Source organism: Eptatretus burgeri, chromosome 15, assembly GCF_056783735.1.
Source record: "Eptatretus burgeri isolate ZD-2024b chromosome 15, Ebu_testis_v1, whole genome shotgun sequence".
NCBI classification, from domain to species: domain Eukaryota; kingdom Metazoa; phylum Chordata; class Myxini; order Myxiniformes; family Myxinidae; genus Eptatretus; species Eptatretus burgeri.
The window spans coordinates 38,113,914-38,135,957 of NC_140975.1; the positions used below are offsets into that span (position 1 = coordinate 38,113,914).

The following is a 22,044-nucleotide window of genomic DNA, read 5'->3' on the forward strand; positions in this document are numbered from 1 at the left end:
TCACATGTCTCTAGATTGTTTAAAATTATTTTTGGATTATTGATTCCAACTTTTATTTTCAAATCAACAATTCTCCTTTTAACATGTTTCTCTACCTCCTCCAACCATAGACATTTGTGTGTTTGGTACTTTGTGTTTATCTATTTGTTCTCTCGTCTATTCTGTCAGTCCTATCATTGTAAGTTCCAATGCCTTATTCCAGTTAATCCTTCTATTACCTTCTTATTCTGCGAAAGGTTATGTTTTGGTTGGCGTGTATTTATTTATTTATTTATTTATTTGTAATCTTGTGATTCGTATAACTCAAAAAGTATTAAACTGAATTGCATGAAATTTGGTGGGATGATTGGTTATTAGCCAGGAAGCATTCGATTAGATTTTGGGATCGTTCGGGTCAAAGGTCAAGGTCAAGGTCACGAAAAGGTCAAAATCGTCTTTTTACGATAACACGGTCAATTTTTATTCAATTTGCATGCAACTAACGCCAAAATGTTCAGAATTCAACGCCTCATCTTGTGATATGCAATATGACACAATGACGCCCATACTCTTGTTACCGGTTAGGGGTCAAAGGTCAGGGGGGTCACGACCTTGAAAAATATGCGGTTTTTGTCATAACGCGGTCAATTCTTGTCCGCTTTACATGAACCCAGCACCAAAATGTTCAGAATTTAATTCCCAATCTTGTGACACAATGACATCATAACACATGTCACCGGTTGGGGTAAAATGTCGGGGGGGGGGGGTCACGCCCTTGAAAAATATGCGGTTTTCGGCATAACTCAGTCAATTCTTATTCGATTTGCATAAAACCAGCATCAAACGAGATTACCTTCTCTTGTTGAAACGTTGTATTCACCGAGCTTGCGAGTGAAGACTCGCCAAAACGACGTAAGTTGATTGTTGTTTAGTCCGTAGCCCTCGAAAGTCGGTGGGGGGGGTCATGACATTATAGATATGTGGTTTGTGTCATAAGACCATTCATATGAAACCAGTTCCCCACACTCATACCAAGAACAAAAAAAGTAGTGGTGTGCGCTCTATGAGTGCCCGTTCTAGTTTTCTCTATAATTCGGTCCTTTTATAAGTAATGCACATAATTCACGATCTTTCACTATTCTGAGATCAACTGTGATAATGTATTTATGATGTGGATCTTTAAGTATGGAATGTTCACAATTACAATGATGTGTGGTATTTAACCATTCCTGGAAGTTTCAATACCTTTTTTTGAAATGTTTGTTCACATGTCCATATGTTTATTGTATGGAGATATACTCATTTATATACACGCAGACACGAAGGTGGATACTTTGCGATCTGGGAGGGCTCCGTTCCACATTGTGAAACCTGCATATGGAGATAGATAACAACCATCGATTCCTTCAAGCCTGCATGAAAACATATGCACATGTGAACAAACATATGTTTGCTTTTGCATACAATGATTGGCATAATAATGTATATTGCATTGACTGACAGGCACTGACATAATGATGTATATTGGAATAAATAAACATTTCTGTCTTCCAACAGATATCGTATGGAGATGTACATGGAAAAGCAGAATTACCAAATGTAGAGCTCGCAATACCGAAACTCCCCAAAATGAAGAAACCACAAAAATCAAGCAGTTTAAGGTTTTCAAAGACAAGTTCTGATTATGATGATGACGGCCAAATGCAAGGAGACAATACTGATGGCATTGCTGAAACCAGATCTGTTGGTGAAGCAGCAAAGGAAAAGAAAATGAAGATTAAAATGCCAAAGTGGCATTTCAGCAAGTCCAAAGGAAAAAGTGGAAAAGCCAGTTATGACGTAACACCACCAAGGTTTACCGGAACAGAGGAGACACAAGTTGCAAAAGGAGAATTCAAGATAATAACAGAATCACTCACTCCAAAAGTTGATATTTCTTTGCCAAAGTTTCATGGTCCTGATGTGGAAACTGATGTCAGCTTGGCAAGAGGGCATATTGATGTGCCAGATATGAATGTGGATGTGAAAGCCCCAAATATTGACATGAAGTTGAAAGGCCCAGATGTCAATGTTGGCCTTCCTGAAACTGAGGGAAAGGGATTCAAGGTGAAGATGCCCAAGATCGACATGTCTGGCCCAAAGATTTCTGCCCCTGACATGGACGCTGACTTTAAAGGTCCCAAAATAATAGGAGATGTGGATGTTTCACTACCGAAAATCGAAAGCGATCTCAAAGTTCCAGGCTTTGATGTTGATTATGAAGCTCCCAATATTAATTTGGAAGGGGTAGAAGGGAAACTGAAGATGCCAAAATTCACAACACCCATGGTCAGCCTCTCTGGACCAAAAGTAAAAGCTCCAGACATTGATTTTGAGCTCCCCAAAGCAGAAGTTGACATGACAACACCACAAATTAAAGCAGACATCAAGGTTCCAGATGTGGATGTGAAGGCACCAGATCTGAAAATCAAAGCACCAACTATTGATGTCAAAGCTCATGATTTGGAAATTAAAGGGAAAAAAGGTGAGCTTGACATTGAGGGTCCAAACATGAATATAGAAGGCCCAGAGGGAAAGTTCAAAATGCCCCATGTTAAAATCCCAAAATTTGGATTTTCTCTGCCGAAGTTTCATGGTCCTGATATGGAACATGACATCAGCTTGCCGAGAGGGGATTTTGATGTGGATGTGCCAGATGTGAATGTGGATATGAAAGCTCCAGATATTGACATGAAGTTAAAAGGCCCAGATGTCAATGTTGGCCTTCCTGAAGCTGAGGGAAAGGGATTCAAGTTGACTATGCCCAAGGTTGACATGTCTGGCCCAAAGTTTTCTGCCCCTGACATTGACCTTGACTTTAAAGGTCCAACAATAAAAGGAGACGTGGATGTTTCAGTGCCGAAAATGAAAGGCGATGTCAAAGCTCCAAATTTCGATGTTGATCTTGAAGCTCCTGATGTGAGTGTGGAGGGACCAGAGGGAAGATTTAAGATGCCAAAATTCAAAATGCCGAAGGTCAGTCTCTCTGGACCAAAAGTAAAAGGTCCAGACATCGATTTTGAGCCCACCAAAGCAGAACTTGATGTGACAACACCACAACTTAAAACAGACATTAAGGTTCCAGATGTGGACATCAAGGTTTCAGATGTGGATGTGAAGGCACCAGATCTGAAAATCAAGGTGCCACATGTTGATCTCAAAGCTCCTGATATGGAAATTAAAGGGCCAAAAGGTGAGCTTGATGTTGAGGGTCCAAACATGAATATAGAAGGCTCAGAGGGAAAGTTCAAAATGCCCCATGTTAAAATCCCAAAATTTGGATTTTCTCTGCCAAAGTTTCATGGATCTGATGTGGAAAGTGATATCAGCTTGCCGAGGGGGCATTTTGATGTTGATGTGCCAGATGTAAATGTGGATATGAAAGCTCCAGATATTGACATGAAGTTGAAAGGCCCAGATGTCAATGTTGGCCTTCCTGAAGCTGAGGGAAAGGGATTCAATGTGAAGATTCCCAACATTGACATGTCTGGCAAACAGTTTTCTGCCCCTGACATTGACCTCGACTTTAAAGGTCCCAAAATAAAAGGAGACATGGATGTTTCACTGCCGAAAATGAAAGGTGATGTCAAAGCTCCAGATTTCGATGTTGATCTTGAAGCTCCCGATGTGAGTTTGGAGGGACCAGAGGGGAGATTTAAAATGCCAAAATTCAAAATGCCGAAGGTCAGTCTCTCTGGGCCAAAAATGACAGGTCCAGACATCGATTTTGAACTCCCCAAAGCAGAACTTGATGCGACAACCCCACAACTTAAAACGGACATCAAACTTCCAGAAGTGGACATTAAGGTTCCAGATGTGGACATTAAGGTTCCAGATGTGGATTTGAAGGCACCAGATCTGAAAATCAAGGTGCCAAATATTGATCTTGAAGCTCCTGATTTGGAAATTAAAGGGACAAAAGGAAAGCTTGACATTGAGGGTCCAGACATGAATATTCAAGACCCAGAGGGAAAGTTAAAAATGCCCCAAATTAAAATCCCAAAATTTGGATTTTCTCTTCCAAAGTTTCATGGACCTCATGTGGAAGGTGACATCAGCGTGCCAACAGCTCATTTCGATGTTGATGTGCCAGATGTAAATGTGGATATGAAAGCCCAAGATATTGACATGAAGTTGAAAGGCCCAGATGGCAATGTTAACATTCCTGAAGCTGAGGGAAAAGGATTCAAGGTGAAGATGCCCAAGTTTGACTTGTCTGGCCCAAAGATTTCTGCCCCTGACATTGACCTTGACTTTAAAGGCCCAAAAATAAAAGGAGACATGGATATTTCACTGCCGAAAATGAAAGGCGATGTCACAGCTCCAGATTTTGATGTTGACCTTGAAGCACCCGATGTGAGTTTGGAGCAACCAGAAGCAAAATTTAAGATGCCAAAATTCAAAATACCTAAGGTCAGTCTCTCTGGACCAAAGGTAAAAGGTCCAGACATTGATTTTGAGCTCCCCAAAGCAGAACTTGATGTAACAACACCACAACTTAAAACAGACATGAAACTTCCAGAACTGGACATCAAGGCACCAAATATTGATCTCAAAGCTCCCGATTTGGAAATTAAAGGGCCAAAAGGAGAGTTCAATGTTGAGGATTCAGACTTGAATATAGAAGGGCCAGATGGAAAGTTTAAAATGCCCCATGTAAAAATTCCAAAATTTGGATTTTCTCTACCAAAGTTTCATGGACCTGATGTGGAAAGTGATATCGGCTTACCAAGGGGGCATTTCGATGTTGATGTGCCAGATGTAAGTGTGGATATGAAAGCTCCACATATTGACATGAAGGTAAAAGGCCCAGATGTCAATGTTGGCCTTCCTGAAGCTGAGGGAAAGGGATTCAAGGTGAAGATGCCCAAGATTGACATGTCTGGCCCAAAGGTTTCTGCCTCTGACATTGACTTTGACATCAAAGGTCCCAAAATAAAAGGAGATATGGATGTTTCACTGCCTAAAATGAAGGGTGATGTCAAAGGTCCAGATTTTGATGTTGATCTTGAAGCTCCTGATATGAGTTTGGAGGGACCAGAGGGAAGATTTAAGATGCCAAAATTCAAAATGCCTAAGGTCAGTCTTTCTGGACCAAAAGTAAGAGGTCCAGACATCGATTTTGAGCTCCCCAAAACAGAACTTGATGTTACAACACCACAACTTCAAACAGACATCAAACTTCCAGAAGTGGGCATCAAGGTTCCAGATGTGAACGTCAAGGTTCCAGATATGGATGTCAAGGTACCAGATCTGAAAATTAAAACACCAAATATTGATCTCAAAGCTCCTGAGGTGGAAATTAAAGGGCCAAAACGTGAGTTTGACATTGAGGGACCAGACATGAATATCGAATGCCCAGAGGGAAAGTTCAAAATGCCCCATGTTAAAATCCCAAAATTTGGATTTTCGCTACCAAAGTTTCATGGTTCTGATGTGGAAAGTGATATCAGCTTGCCAAGGGGGCATTTTGATGTTGATGTGCCAGATGTAAATGTGGATATGAAAGCTCCAGATATTGACATGAAGTTGAAAGGCCCAGATGTCAATGTTAACCTTCCTGAAGCTGAGGGGAAGGGATTCAATGTGAAGATGCCCAAGATTGACATGTCTCGCCCAAAGATTTCTGCCCCTGACATCGACCTTGACTTTAAAGGTCCCAAAATAAAAGGAGACATGGATGTTTCACTGCCGAAAATGAAAGGTGATGTCAAAGCTCCAGATTTCGATGTTGATCTTGAAGCTCCCGATGTGAGTTTGGAGGGACCAGAGGGGAGATTTAAAATGCCAAAATTCAAAATGCCGAAGGTCAGCCTCTCTGGACCGAAAGTAAAAGGTCCCGACATCGATTTTGAGCTCCCCAAAGCAGAAGTTGATGTGACAACACCACAGCTTCAAACGGACATCAAACTTCCAGAGGTGGACATCAAGATTCCAGAACAGGATATCAACGTTCCAGATATGGATGTCAAGGCACCAACTATTGATCTCGAAGCTCCTCATTTAGAAATTAAAGGGCCAAAAGCAGAGCTTGATATTGAGGGTCCAGACATGAATATAGAAGGCCCAGAGGGAAAGTTCAAAATGCCCCATGTTAAAATCCCCAAATTTGGATTTTCTCTCCCAAAGTTTCATGGTCCTGATGTGGAAAGTGATATCAGCTTGCCAGGAAGGCATTTTGATGTCGATGTGCCTGACGTAAGTGTGGATATGAAGGCTCCAGATATTGACATGAAGTTGAAAGGCCCAGATGTCAATGTTGACCTTCCTGAAGCTGAGGGAAAGGGATTCAAGATGAAGATGCCCAAGATTGACATGTCTGGCCCAAAGTTTTCTGCACCTGACATTGACCTCGACTTTAAAGAACCAAAAATAAAAGGAGACGTGGACGTTTCACTCCCGAAAATGAAAGGTAATGTCAAAGCTCCAGATTTTGATGTTGATCTTGAAGCTCCCGATGTGAGTTTGGAGGGACCAGAAGGGAGATTTAAGGTGCCAAAATTCAAATTGCCTAAGGTCAGTCTCTCAGGACCAAAAGTAAAAGGTCCAGACATCGATTTTGACCTCCCCAAAGCAGAAAATAGTGTGACAACACCACAACTGAAAGCAGATATCAAGGTTCCAGAATTGGACATCAGCGTTCCAGAAGTAGACATCAACGTTCCACATGTGGATATCAAGTCACCAGATCTGAAAATCAAGGGACCAACTGTTGATCTCAAAGCTCCTGATTTGGAAATTAAAGGGCCAAAAGGTGAGCTTGACGTTGAGGGTCCAGATATGAATATAGAAGGCCCAGGGGGAAAGTTCAAAATGCCCCATGTTAAAATCCCCAAATTTGGATTTTCTCTCCCAAAGTTTCATGGTTCTGATGTGGAAAGTGATATCAGCTTGCCAGGAGGGCATTTCGATGTTGATGTGCCAGATGTAAATGTGGATATGAAAGCTCCAGATATTGACATGAAGTTGAAAGGCCCAGATTTCAACGTTGACCTTCCTGAAGCTGAGGGAAAAGGATTCAAGGTGAAGATGCCCAAGATTGACATGTCTGGCCCAAAGATTTCTGCCCCTGACATTGACCTTGACTTTAAAGGTCCTAAAATAAAAGGAGATGTGGATGTTTCCCTGCCGAAAATGAAAGGTGATGTCAAAGCTCCAGATTTTGATTTTGATCTTGAAGCTCCTGACATGAGTTTGGAGGGACCAGAGGGGAGATTTAAGATGCCAAAATTCAAAATGCCGAAGGTCAGCCTCTCTGGACCAAAAGTAAGAGGGCCCGACATCGATTTTGAGCTCCCCAAAGCAGAAGTTGATGTTACAACACCACAGCTTCAAACAGACATCAAACTTCCAGAAGTGGACATCAAACATCCAGTAGGGGTTATCAAGTTTCCAGATATGGATGTCAAGGCACCAGATCTGAAAATCAAGGCAGAAAGTGTGGATCTCAAAGCTCCTGATTTGAAAATTAAAGGGCCAAAAGCAGAGCTTGACATTGAGGGTCCAGACATGAATATAGAAGGCCCAGAGGGAAAGTTCAAAATGCCCCATGTTAAAATCCCCAAGTTTGGATTTTCTCTCCCAAAGTTTCATGGTCCTGATGTGGAAAGTGACATCAGCTTGCCAAGAGAGCATTTTGATGTTGATGTGCCTGATGTAAGTGTGGATATGAAGGCTCCAGATATTGACATGAAGTTGAAAGGCCCAGATGTCAACGTTGACCTTCCCGAAGCTGAGGGAAAAGGATTCAAGGTGAAGATGCCCAAGGTTGACATGTCTGGCCCAAACTTTTCTGCTCCTGACATTGACCTCGACTTTAAGGGTCCAAAAATAAGAGCAGATGTGGATGCTTCATTGCCGAAAATGAAAGGTGATGTCAAAGCTCCAGATTTCAATGTTGATCTTGAAGCTCCCAATTTGAGTTTGGAGGGAACAGAAGCAAAATTTAAGATGCCAAAATTCAAAATGCCTAAAGTCAGTCTCTCTGGACCAAAACTAAAAGGTCCAGACATCGATTTTGCGCTCCCCAAAGCAGAACTCGATGTGACACCACCACAATTTCAAACGGACATCAAACTTCCAGAAGTGGACACCAAAGTTCCAGATGTGGATGTCAAGGCACCAGATCTGAAAATCAAGCCACCAATGATTGATTTCAAAGCTCCTGATTTGGAAATCAAAGGGCCAAAAGGTGAGCTTGATGTTGTGGGTGCAGACATGAATATGGAAGGGCCAGAGGGAAAGTTCAAAATGCCCCATGTTAAAATCCCAAAATTTGGATTTTCTCTCCCAACGTTTCATGGAACTGACGTGGAAAGTGATGTCAGCTTGCCAAGAGGGCGTTTTGATGTTGATGTGCCAGATGTGAATGTGGATATGAAATCCCCAGAGATTGACCTGAATTTGAAAGGCCCAGATGTCAATGTTGACCTTCCTGAAGCTGAGGGAAAAGGATTCAAGGTGAAGATGCCCAAGATTGACTTGTCTGGCCCAAAATTTTCTCCCCCTGACATTGACCTTGACATTAAAGGTCCCAAAATTAAAGGAGATGTCGATTTTTCACTGCCGAAAATGAAGGGTGATGTGAAACCTCCAGATTTCGATGTTGATCTTGAAGCTCCCGATATGAATTTGGAGGGACCAGAGGGGAGATTTAAGATGCCAAAATTCAAATTGCCAAAAGTCAGTCTCACTGGACCAAAAGTAAAAGGTCCAGATATCGATTTTGAGCTCCCGAAAGCAGAACTTGATGTGACAACACCACAACTTAAGACAGACATCAAACTTCCAGAATTGAACATCAACGTTCCAGAAGGGAACATCAAGGTTCCAAATATGGATGTCAAGGCGCCAACTATTGATCTCAAAGCTCCTGATTTGGACATTAAAGGGCCAAAAGGTGAGCTTGATATTGAGGGTCCAGACTTAAATATAGAAGGCCCAGAGGGAAAGTTCAAAATGCCCCACGTTAAAATCCCAAAATTTGGATTTTCTCTCCCAAAGTTTCATGGTCCTGATGTGGAAAGTGATATCGGCTTGCCAGGATCACATTTTGATGTTGATGTGCCAGATGTAAATGTGGATATGAAAGCTCCAGATATTGACATGAAGTTGAAAGGCCCAGATGTCAATGTTAACCTACCTGAAGCTGAGGGAAAAGGATTCAATGTGAAGATGCCTAAGATTGACATGTCCCTCCCAAAGTTTTCTGCCCCTGACATTGACCTCGACTTTAAAGGTCCAAAAATAAAAGGAGACGTGGATGTTTCACTGCCGAAAATGAAAGGTGATGTCAAAGCTCCAGATTTCGATGTTGATCTTGAAGCTCCCGATGTGAGTTTGGAGGGACCAGAAGGGAGATTTAAGATGCCAAAATTCAAATTGCCTAAGGTCAGTCTCTCGGGACCAAAAGTAAAAGGTCCAGATATCGATTTTGACCTCCCAAAAGCAGAACATGGTGTGGCAACACCACAACTGAAAGCAGATATCAAGGTTCCACAAATGGACATCAACGTTCCAGATGTGGATGTCAAGGCACCAGATCTGAAAATCAAAGGACCAACTATTGATCTCAAAGCTCCTGATTTGGAAATTAAAGGCCCAAAAGGTGAGCTTGACATTGAGGGTCCAGACATGAATATAGAAGGCCCAGAGGGAAAGTTCAAAATGCCCCACGTTAAAATCCCAAAATTTGGATTTTCTCTCCCAAAGTTTCATGGTCATGACGTGGAAAGTGATATCAGCTTGCCAGGAGGGCATTTTGATGTTGATGTGCCAGATGTGAATGTGGATATGAAAGCTCCAGATATTGACATGAAATTGAAAGGCCCAGATGTCAATGTTGGCCTTCCTGAAGCTGAGGGAAAGGGATTCAATGTGAAGATGCCCAAGATTGACATGTCTGTCCCAAAGTTTTCTGCCCCTGACATTGACCTCGACTTTAAAAGTCCGAAAATAAAAGGAGACATGGATGTTTCACTGCCGAAAATGAAAGGTGATGTCAAAGCTCCAAATTTTGATGTTGATCTTGAAGCTCCTGATGTGAGTTTGGAGGGACCAGAGGGGAGATTTAAGATGCCAACATTCAAATTGCCTAAGGTCGGTCTCTCTGGACCCAAAGTACAATCTTCTGACATAAATTTTGAGCTCCCTAAAGCAGAATTTGATGTAACAGCACCACAAATTAAAACAGATATAAAGGTTCCAGATGTGGATATCAAAGCTCCAGAAATTGACTTCAGCATTCCAGATGTGGATGTTAAGGCTCCAGATCTGAAGATGAAGACACCAAAAATTGATCTCAATGCTCCTGATTTGGGTGTTGAAGGGCCAAAAGGAAGCCTTGATGTTGAGTGTCCCGATATGAAGATCGAAGGCCCTGAGGGAAAATTTGTAATGCCACATGTTAAAATCCCAAAGTTTGGATTTTCTTTACCAAGATTTCATGGTCCCGACATTGAAGGTGATGCCAGTTTGAAAAGAGGGGATGTTGATGTTAATGTTCCAGATGTTAATGTTGATGTGAAAGCCCCAGACATTGACATGAAGTTGAAAGGCAAGGATGTTAAAGTAGACCTTCCTGATGCTGAGGGAAAAGGATTCAAGGTGAAGTTGCCGAGCTTCAACATATCTAGCCCAAAGTTTTCTTCTCCTGATGTTGACCTCAAGTTGAAAGGTCCAAAGATAAAAGGAGATGCGGATGCTTCACTGCCAAAGATGGAAGGTGATCTCAAAGGTCCAGATTTTGATGTTGATCTTGCAGCTCCCAATGTGAGTTTTGACGTACCAGAAGGGAAGTTCAAGATGCCGAAATTCAAAATACCTAAGGTCGGTCTCACTGGACCAAAAATAATAGCTCCAGACATTGATTTTGAGCTCCCCAAAGCAGAAGTTGATGTTTCAACACCACAAATTAAAGCAGATATCAAGGTTCCAGATGTGGATATCAAGATTCCAGAAGTCGACATCCAGGGTCCAGATGTGGATGTCAAGGCTTCAGATCTGAAGATCAAAGCACCAAATATTGATCTCAAAGCTCCTGATTTGGCCATTAGTGGTCCAAAAGGAGGCCTTGATGTTGAGGGTCCAGATATGGACATTGAAGGCCCTGATGGAAAATTCGTAATGCCCCATGTTAAAATTCCAAAGTTTGGATTTTCTTTACCCAGGTTTCATGGTCCCAACATGGAAGGTGATGCCAGCTTGAAGAGAGGGCATGTTGACGTTCATGTGCCAGATGTTAATGTGGATGTGACTGCACCTGATATTGACATGAAGTTGAAAGGCAAGGATGTTAAAGTAGACCTTCCTGAAGCTGAGGGAAAGGGATTCAGGTTGAAGATGCCAAGCTTTAACAAGACTGGTCCAAAATTTTCTGCCCCTGATGTTGACCTCGATTTCAAAGGTCCAAAGATAAAAGGAGATGTGGATGCTTCACTACCAAAAATGGAAGGTGACCTCAAAGCTCCAGATTTCGACGTTGATGTTGAAGCTCCCGATGTGAGTTTTGAGTTACCAGAAGCGAAATTCAAGATGCCAAAATTCAAAATGCCTAAGGTCGGTCTCACTGGACCAAAAATTACCTCTCCAGACATCGATTTTGAGCTCCCCAAAGCAGAAGTTGATGTGGCAACACCACTAATTAAATCAGATTTCAAGGCACCGGACGTGAACGTGAAGATTCCTGATGTGGATGTCAAGCCTCCAGATCTGAATATTAAAGCACCAAAGATTGATCTCAAAACTCCTGATTTGGCCATTGAAGGGCCAAAAGGACGCCTTGATGTTGAGGGTCCACATATGGATGTTGAAGGCCCCGAGGGGAGATTCGTAATGCCCCATGTTAAAATCCCAAAATTTGGATTTTCTTTACCAAAGTTTCATGGTTCTGACATGAAAAGTGATGCCAGCTTGCCGACAGGGCATGTTGATGTTGATGTGTCAGATGTGAATGTGGATCTGAAAGCCCCAGATATTGATATGAAGCTTAAAAGCCCAGATGTTTATGTTGACCTTCCTGAGGCTGAAGTCAAGGGATTCAACTTGAAGATGCCGGAGTTTAATGTGTCTGGCCCAAAGTTTTCCACCCCAGACATTGACCTTAAACGCCCCAAAATAAAAGGAGATGTGGATATTTCACTGCCGAAAATGGAAGGCGAACTCAAAGCTCCAGATTTCGATATTGATCTTGATACTCCTGATATGAGTTTGGAGGGAACAGAAGGGAAATTTAAGATGCCAAAATTCAAAATGCCGAAGGTTAGTCTTGCTGGACCAAAAGTACAAACTCCAGACATCAATTTTGAGCACCCCAAAGCAGATGGTGATTTGGAAACTCCACAAATTAAAGCAGATATCAAGGTTCCAGATGTTGATCTCAAGGCTCCAGATCTGACAATGAAAGGACCAAATATTGATCTCAAAGCCCCTGATTTGGGCTTTAGTGGTCCCAAAGGAGGCCTTGATGTTGAGGGTCCAGATATGGATATTGAAGGTCCAGAGGGGAGATTCGTAATGCCCCATGTTAAAATCCCAAAGTTTGGATTTTCTTTACCAAAATTTCATGGACCTGACATGAAAAGTGATGTCCGCTTGCCAACAGGGCATGTTGATGTGCCAGATGTGAGTGCAGATCTGAAAGCCCCAGATATTGACATGAAGTTAAAAGGCCCAGATGTTGAGGTTGACCTTTCTGAAGCTGAGGGAAAGGGATTTAAGGTGAAGATGCCCAAGTTTAATGTGCCTGGCCAAAAGTTTTCTTCCCCTGACATTGGCTTTGACTTTAAAGGTCCAAAGATAAAAGGTGACGTGGATGTTTCACTTCCCAAAATGGAAGGCGAAGTCAAAGCTCCAGATTTAGATCTTAATCTTCAAAGGCCCGATGTAAGCTTGGACGGGCCAGAAGGGAAATTTAAGATTCCAAAGTTCAAAATGCCTAAGGTCAGTCTATCAGGACCAAAAGTGAAAACTCCAGACATTGATTTTGTGCTCCCCAAACCAGAAGTTGACATGTCCACTCCAGAAATAAAAGCAGATATTAAGGCTCCACATTTAGATATCAAGACTCCAGAAGCTGCAGGTATGGAAATTAAGAGTTCATCATTGGATTTCAAAGTTCCAGACATTGATATCCAGGCACCAAATATTGATATGAATTCTTCAGACTTGAGCATTAAAGGTCCAAAAGGAGAATTTGAAATTGAGGGTCCAGATGCACGTTTAGACATTCCTGAGGGAAAAATCAAAATGCCCCATGTGAAAATCCCTAAATTTGGGTTTTCTTTACCAAGGATTCATGGTGCCGTTGTGGAAAGTGATACCAGCTTGCCTAAAGGAAAAATGGATTTTGATGCTCCCGATGTGAAGGTGGATCTGAAAGCCCCAGATATTGACATGAAGTTGAAAAGCCCAGATGTTCACGTTGACCTTCCTGAAACTGATGGGAAAGAATTCAAGGTGAAGTTACCAAAGTTTAATGTGTCTAGTCCAAAGTTTTATGCCCCTGATGTTGACCTTGATTTTAAAGGTCCCAAGACAAAGGGAGAGGTAGATGTTTCACTTCTTTCCATGGAGGGGGATGTGCAAACTCCAGGATTCGATTTTGATCTTCCTGGTACTGATGCGAGCTTGGAGGCAACAGATGGGAAACTGAAGATGCCAAAATTCAGAATGCCGAAGGTGGGCCTATCAGGGCCAAAGTTTAAAGATCCAAGTAGTGATTTTGAGCTTCCAAATGCAGAACTTGACATTTCATCTCCAAAGTTAAAAGCAGATATTGAGGCTCCAGATATGCACTTCAAAGCATCAGACATTGATGTCAAAGCCTCAGATATGGAATTTAAAAGCCCAAAAGGAGATCTTGACGTGAATGTGGAAAGTCCCGAGGGAAAATTCAAAATGCCTCATGTTACAATTCCCAAGTTTGGATTTTCTTTCCCAAAGTTTCATAGTCCTGATGTTGACCTTGATGCCAGCCTACATAAAGGACCTGTTGATGTTGACTTGCCTGATTCAAAGATGGATATGAAGGCTCCAGAAATTGACATGAAATTGAAAGGCTCAGATGTTGACGTTGACCTTCCTGAAGCTTCAGGAAAGGGATTCAAAGTGAAGATGCCCAAGTTTAATTTATCTGGCCCAAAATTTTCTCCTCCAGATGTTGACCTCGACTTTAAAGGACCAAAAGCGAAAGAGGATGTGGACGTGTTACTTTCTAATGTAGAAGTGGAAGGAAAAGTTCCTGATATTGATTTTGAAGCTCCAGATGCAAGCTTGGAGGGACCAGAAATGAAATTTAAGATGCCAAAATTCAAAATGCCCAAGGTCAGTCTCTCCGGACCGAAAGTTAAAGCTGCAGACATCGATTTTGAGCTCCCTAAAGCAGAAGTTGATGTGTCAACACCGCCAATAAAAGCAGATCTGAAGGCTCCAGATGTGGACCTCAAACAAACAAAATTTTCACTGCCTGTTGATGTGAATGTGCAAAAAGCAAAACTCACAGAAGATATTGACATTTCAATTCCCTACATTGAGGGAGACATCAAAAGCCCAGAATTTGATGTTGCACTTGAATCACCGAATGTTTGCTTGATGGATTCAGAAGGAAAAACAAAAGCACCAAGATTTAAACTTCCAAAAGTCAGCCTCACTGGACCTAATATTAAAGCTCCAGAGATTGATTTTGATTCTTCAAAAACTGATATTGATGTTTCGACTTCAGAAATAAGAACACATTTTAAAGCACCAACTGTCAAAGTAAAATCTGCAGAGGCTAACATAACAGACAACGTTGACCTGGAACACCCTCGCGTTCATGTTGAAGGTCCTGAGGGAAAATTCAACATGCCTGATGTTACAATACCGAAGTTCGGATTTTCTTTGCCAAAGTTTCATGGCCGTGATGTTGAACTTGATGCCAGCTTGCCAGAAGGACACATGGAAGTTTCTATGCCAGATTTGAATGTGGATGTGAAAGCTTCAGAAATTTACACAAAGATGAAAGACCCAGACATTGATGTTGACATCCTTGAAACAGAAGGAAAAGGATTCAAATTGACGATGCCCAACTTTAATGTGTCTGCACCTGATGTTGAACTAGACGTAAAGCGAGCCAAGGTAAAAAATGTTGATGTGTCACTTCCGAAAATTGAAGGAGGGATTGAATCTCCAAAATTTGAAGATTTCCAAACACCGGAAGTACATTTAGCTACTGCAGAAGAAAAAATAAAAACTCCAAAATTTAGACTGCCAAAAGTCAGATCAAGTACACCTAAAGTTAAATCTGCAGACTTTCAAAAAGCAGAACTGGATGTCTCAGGCCCCAAGTTTGATGGTGATGTTAAAGTCCCACATCTAGAGATTGAAAGACCTGAGGTCGATGTTGAAGCATCTGGAGGCAAAATTGGATTTTCAAGTCCAGATGTAAAACTTGAAGGTCCTGATGGTAAATTTAAAATGCCACATATAAAAATGCCTAAGATTGGATTTTTTGCATCAAAAACTCAAGATCCCAGCACTGAACTTGATGTGAGCTTTGAAAAGAGAGATTTGAATGTTGATGTGCCTGAGGTTAAAGTGATGAATTCAGATGTCAGCATGAAGTTGAAGGGTACTGATGTTGATGTTGAGCTGCCTGAAGCAGAAGGAAAGGGAGTGAAGTTGAAGATGCCCTCCTTCAATCTTTCTGGTCCAAAGATTTCTGCACCTGACGTTGACCTAGATTTTAAAGCTCCTAAGCGAAAAGGAGATGTAGATGTCTCACTTCCTAAAGTGGAAGGCGACGTGAAAGATACAGATTTCAATATCAATGTTGACCTTCCAGATGCAAACTTGGAGGGAACAGATGGAAAGTTGAAGATGCCAAAATTGAGAATGCCTGAGGTCAGCCTATCTGGACCAAAAGTTAAAGATCCAGACATTGACTTTGACCTTGCCAGAGCTGAAGTTGAGATGTCAACTCCCCAAATAAAAGCAATTATCAAGACTCCAGATATTGACATGCAATCTCCAAAGTTTGATGTTAGAGGGCCAAATTTGGAAAGTCCCGAGGAGAAAATGAAAATGCCTCACGTACCGATTCCTGAGTTTGAAGTTTCTTCATCTAATTTCCATCATTCTGGTCTTGAGGTGGATATGAACATGCCAAAAGTTTCTGTTGATAATGTAGAGCTTCCTGATGCTGTTGCTGAAGTGAAATGTGCTGATATTGATGTCCATTTGCCAGATGCAGAAAAGAAAGGTTTGAAGCTGAAATTGCCAAAGTTTAGTGTCATTGGTCCGAAGATTTCAGTTCCTGATGTTGAAGGGAGCATCACACCACCCTTACACAAGGAAGATGTGAATGTATCAGGTCCAAAAATGGAAGGTGGATTAAATATTGCAGATGGTGGGATGGAAAGTTCTGCTGTGAAAGGGGAAGGGTCAGATTTAAAGATAAGGATTCCAAAATTCAGAACACCAAAGGTCAGCTTTGCAGGACCCAAAATCAAGACACCTGAAGTTGATGTTCATTTGCCAAGCACAGAATTGGAGTCTTCTTCTTACAAAGGAAAAAGCCTCACTACTTCTGAGCTGCAATCACAAGGTGACTTTGAAATTAAAGTTCCAGAGAATGAAATAAAGTTACCTGAAGGTGATATTGGAATCAAGTTAACAGGACCCACAATGGATGTAAAAAGTGGAGAAGGGAAAATAAAAAAACCCAAACTTAAATTACCTAAAGTAGGCTTTTCTGGATCTACAGCTCATGGTCCAGACGTAAATTTGAATGCCAGATTACCGAAAGGTCAAGCTGAAGACACTGCCATGGGTCTGGATGTGGATGTACAGGCTGTTGATGTACATACTAAGGTTAAACCTCCTGATGTAGAGGCAGACCTTCCAAAGGCAGATGGGAAGGGACTGAAGTTGAGGATGCCAAAATTCCACTTATCTGGGCCCAAGATATCTGCACCAAAGGTTGACATAGAGGATGTTGCCATTCAAAAGTCAAAGGAAGATATCGACCTACCTCCCTCCAAAATAAAAGCACATGTCAATGTTCCAGAATTGGATATTGACCTTGAGGGACCTAGTGCAAAAATGAAGGATGCTGAAGGAAATATGAGGATGCTGGACTTTAAAATGCCAAAGGCCAGTGCTAGTGGGCCAAAAACTGAAACATCAAATTTTGATCTTAAGGGGCCAACAACAGATTTGAATGTACCTGACATAGATGTGAAAAGGGGTGAAATTAAAACTCCCGACATCAATGTTGACCTCAAAGCTCCAGAAGCAGAAATTAAATTAAAAAGTCCTGAAGTTGATCCCCACTTTGAAGGAGAAGGAAAACCTTTCAAATTAAAAATGCCCAAGTTCCACGTGTCTGGTCCCAAGATTACTGCTCCAGATATCAACATTCATGCGAAAACTCCGAAGCAAAAGGGGAGCGTAGATATTTATCTGCCAAAAGTTGAAGGGGATACGAGTGGTCCAAAATCAAATGTTAAGGTTGATGGCCAGGACATGCATGTCAAAGGACCCAAGGGAGTAACGTCCATGATGACCAGTCAAAGCATCATTGAAAGACAAGTAAAAATGCCAGACATCCATCTCTCCAAGGGGGAATTGGATACATCAACACAAACAAAATTAGATATCAATTTACCAAAAGGGGAAATCACAATGCCGACAGGTACAATACGAACTGAAAGTCCAGAAGGTCATTTTAAAGGTACAGATGGACACACAAGAATCCCAAAGATAATAATGCCAAAATTTGGATTTTCAGAACCACATATCCACAGTCCAGAGGTTGAATTGGACATCAGTCCTCCAAGAGCACATGCAGATATTGATAGTCACAAGGTGCCACATGAGGTGAGCACTGACTTGAAGACTGTTGATAGCAATGTGAAATCAATGAGACAGCCTTATAAATTAAAAATGCCCAAGTTTCATGTGACAGGTGCCAAAGTTTTGGCACCAGGAGTTGATGATGCCAGAAAGGAAACTGCTAAAGGAGATGTAGTTTTGGCAGCTCCGAGACAAGAAGGAACCATAGAAGATCCAGATTTTGAATTTGAAACTTTAGAGGATAATGTGATATTGAAAAGCCCCGATGCTGAAGCTGTATCTGAAAAATCAGTGTCTTCTGATACGCCATCTTTTAAAGTGATCGGTGGTAAATTAAAATTACCAAAGTTTAAATCTGACACAAAAGCAAAAGACTCAGAATCATCTAAACATGAATATTCTGAAGACACACAGTATGGACAAGTGTTGCATCTGGAAACTAGTTGTGATGCCAAACAGAGTGATGATGGCAAAATGTCAAAGTTTAAGCTTCCGAAAGTTGGTTTTACTCCACCAAAAGGAACAATTGATTTGCATCCTGCTATGTCACATGCAGACAATGATGGCGCACCAAATGTTTCTCCAGCTGATAGGACGAGGGGAATTGTTTACTCGGGAGACACAGACGATTCTGTTGTGATCTCTAAAGCACGTACTGAGTTGATTTCTGATGCTGGTGAACTACATCCGCATGACGCAACACTTTCATTTTCTTCTGGGTCCCAAGTGGAAACATCAACAACAAGTCTGACCAAAACTTCCGGTCATCATGCAGCACCTCCTATCCAAATGGGAACCCCACATACAAGTGATGGGATGTCCACCAGCCAAATACAGAGTAAAGTATCCAGCACAAGTGGTGATACAATTGTGAGTACTTCAGCTTACAAAACATCTGAAACTCGTTACCAAATTCAGACCTCAAGCTATTCCGTAACATCAAAGTCAGGACAGTCCCCAATGCATGCGTCATCTCTTGAACAAATGGGATTTCAGTTTCCAAGCGGGGTCCTAATGAGCAGTGCAGAGGGAACAGCGGGACTGAATCAAGAAGGCACAGAACATTTCAAGTACAAGTCACCCACCTCAACTTATTCTTCAACAACTGAACACAGGTCGTTTGTGGAGCACCTTGGTCCGAGACGCGTTGAAGCCCAGTCACCTGTGCTCACAGTTTCAGGTGGAGAAGTAGGAGGTGTGGACACTTTAGAGGGTGTGAAGATCACGAGGATCCAGAAAAGCACACAATATTCCACAACGACGCAAACAATGAGCAAGGAAGGTCAGTTTGTGGAGGTGTCGCAACAACTCGGATTCCCTACAGAAACAAGGGCAGCTCAATCTCAGACACAGGAAAAGAAGTCGTGAATACTTCTCGATACTTCACCTCTCAAGCTTTTGGTAGCATACATGCTGTTCTTGTTAAATGCAGGTTTTGAATAATATAAAGGAATACATCGTTACTCTCTGTACTCTATATGCCATGTGGATGTCTGAAACAAATTCATTCTTTCTTGTGTTGACCGTGAAGTGTTTTTATTTTTTACTTTCGTGCGGAGAGCTGCAATAGAACCAAAAGTATACATTGGTTTCCTGCTTGCTTGTATATTTTAATTGACGATAATTTACTTATTTGTGATTGTACAAGTTTTGTTTTATGGAAATGGAGGTTTATGCTTGCATTAGATGGAACCAATGAAGGCTGTTCTGAACTACATTGTCAGCAGCAACAGTCAGGACCGCTGATTGGCTCAAAGTTCAGTACTCTATTGTGAACTGTTTCGCTTCAATTTCTTGTTTTAAGGAATGAGCAAGTAAAAGTTTGAATGTATAGTAATATGTTTTACATCTAATATTTTATCTTTTTATTTTCCAGACACTAGGAATGGTTAAGGTTTTGAACATATTGATCTTCTATCCATTTAAGGTTTTAACTCATTATAAACCGATAGTTATTGTCATGTTACCATTTCATTTTTCCAATTTTTTCGTTTTTGATTTAAAGCACAGTGTCATTACAATTCACTTTTACCCTGTGATGTTACAATGCTGCACACGTAGGAAAGCAGACAATCCTTGTAAATATGTTATGTTTAATACGTCAATACAAGTATATGTTACCATAAAGCATCTTTATTGCCATACTTTGCGATTAAATTAGTTTCTGGCAAACATATTTTTGTGCTATGATGCTTTGAACGCTTCAGAATACAGAATGAAAATTAAAAGTTTGCTGTTTCCATTGACATTTGTTTCCCTGTTCCACAAGCACTTGCTCTTTACAAGGGTATAATCGTATCATACATCTACGACGTGTGCCATACATGTACTTGCACAAAAACACTCTTTCAAAGAAGCTTCCGAGAGATGGTGTTGGAAAAAGTCTTTCACTTTGCCTCATTCATCTTGACAATGCTTTTGTTGCCAAGAGAGTCCAGTACTCTATGTCACATGCACACACAGATGACATTGGTTCACATATGATATGATATGTACAATACTCTTTATAGAGCATTGGTAACACTGAAACAGTTTCTTGGCATGGTTGATGCTGGGCAGTTTGCCATTGCTTTTGCATGAGCCAGTCGGGGCAGGAATTTGGAGTTTGGCCACGGTGCTCTTCCTGAAAGACACCGTGGGATCTTTAACATCAATGAACTAATGCCGGCAGACAAGACACCAGTTTAATGTCCATCCAAGAGACGGTACTCACATTGCTGAATCGCCCTGCCTGTGAAACACAGGGATGATAATTTATAGCTGGGTCGGGAATCTAACCTAGGCCAGACAGCTCAGAGACACGTGTGCATACCTCTTAGACTATCCTGCCAGCAATGTTCACAAATAGCACATCCTAACTAACCTCTGAATTACCACGATACCTTTTATTAAGAACACAATGCTTAGGTTCAATTAATAACTATAATTTGGTTTTCAGTTCTCTTTTCTTTCCCACTTCATTGAACTGAAGAAGCCATATAACATTGGTATGAAACACAGGTTTCCATTGGGCTGTACTCTGAACTACACTACTCAGTGTAGTATTGGCCAGTGTGCAGTGTTCTCATGGATTTTCACAAGTTGATACAATATAAACACCCTTTGTCATGACCAAGAGCGAGTACAATTGCAAACCAGGAGGAATGAATTTTTCTACGGTACTGAATGGTAAGAACAATGGCCAAGTCTTCTGAAAAGTTACTACAATTGAATTGATCAGTTATGTGAGCAGGCCTGGTGTTTGTCTTAAGTCTTGAGTTCCAGCCCCTGTTGGGCCATTGAAGTAACACCAGGTTGGGTTGACAGCTTGTCGTCCTTTTGAGTTAGGCAAAATGAGAACCAGGGTGTTGGTAATGGGGCATTGCATCAGCAGCACAGCTGTGACCCCAGAAAATGATGTAGCCAAGCAGCTACAAGCTGCATATGAATAAATAAAAGTTATGCGAGCAGTTACAACAATTGTGCTGCACCATATGAAAATGAGCACGACAAGTCCTGGATGCATAGCCAGCAGAGAAACACTACAGTAATATACACCAACATTACAGTTCCTACCATGACAGGCGTACATGCCACACGATCTACTTTGGATAATATACTGCTGGCAAATATTAAGCATATAATGATCAGCACTGATTCTCAAATAATCCATTTTACATATTTTCGTATTCATTAAAATCAAACGGAAGACCAAATACTGCATTGGAGTCATCATAAAGAACCCAAATAAACAAAGAGCAAAGATGAAGTCATCAGGAGGAACCTGGATAGGATTCGGGATTCAGCCGCTACTCGAAAACCCTCAAACCCATTCAGTTGCAGCCAAGTGAGCCTTGCAGAAAATTTTCTGAAAGAATTCACTTCTCTTAGACAATAAAGGAAATGAAAGAAAAGAAAAGCAAGAATTAGAATGAATAAAGAGAATTGTGAAAAAATTATAAAGTGTGAAAGGAACAAAGATGTCGAAAATAACCTGGATACTTAGATTACAGCAGTTACCTCCCTGGCTCAAATGCAAGCTACCTGAGGTACCAACAGGTATGGTTGGAAGACGGAGACTCTGTGGGGACGTTGCCAAGTTTTTACTGCATAGATAGACATTGGACATTGCGTTGGCCTAGTCCATGCTCAGCAGATTTTGAATTGTGGATAAAGGCAGGCAAACACTGGAGGCTTGTTTGCAAATGCAAGACT

At 41.4% G+C, this 22,044-nt stretch overlaps 1 protein-coding gene across 6 annotated transcripts in view; it reads left to right on the forward strand.

The window, feature by feature from the left end:
* AHNAK (AHNAK nucleoprotein) overlaps positions 1 to 20,096 on the forward strand; it is an 80,411-nt gene extending 60,315 nt beyond the window's left edge. For all 6 annotated transcript variants that reach the window (XM_085857755.1, XM_085857757.1, XM_085857753.1 and 3 more), the window contains one exon: positions 1,537 to 20,096. In XM_085857755.1, coding sequence (XP_085713881.1) covers positions 1,537 to 19,218 — 17,682 coding nt within the window. In that variant the 3' untranslated portion in view covers positions 19,219 to 20,096. The remainder of the gene's footprint in view (positions 1 to 1,536) is intronic.
* Positions 20,097 to 22,044: the final 1,948 nt, after the last annotated feature.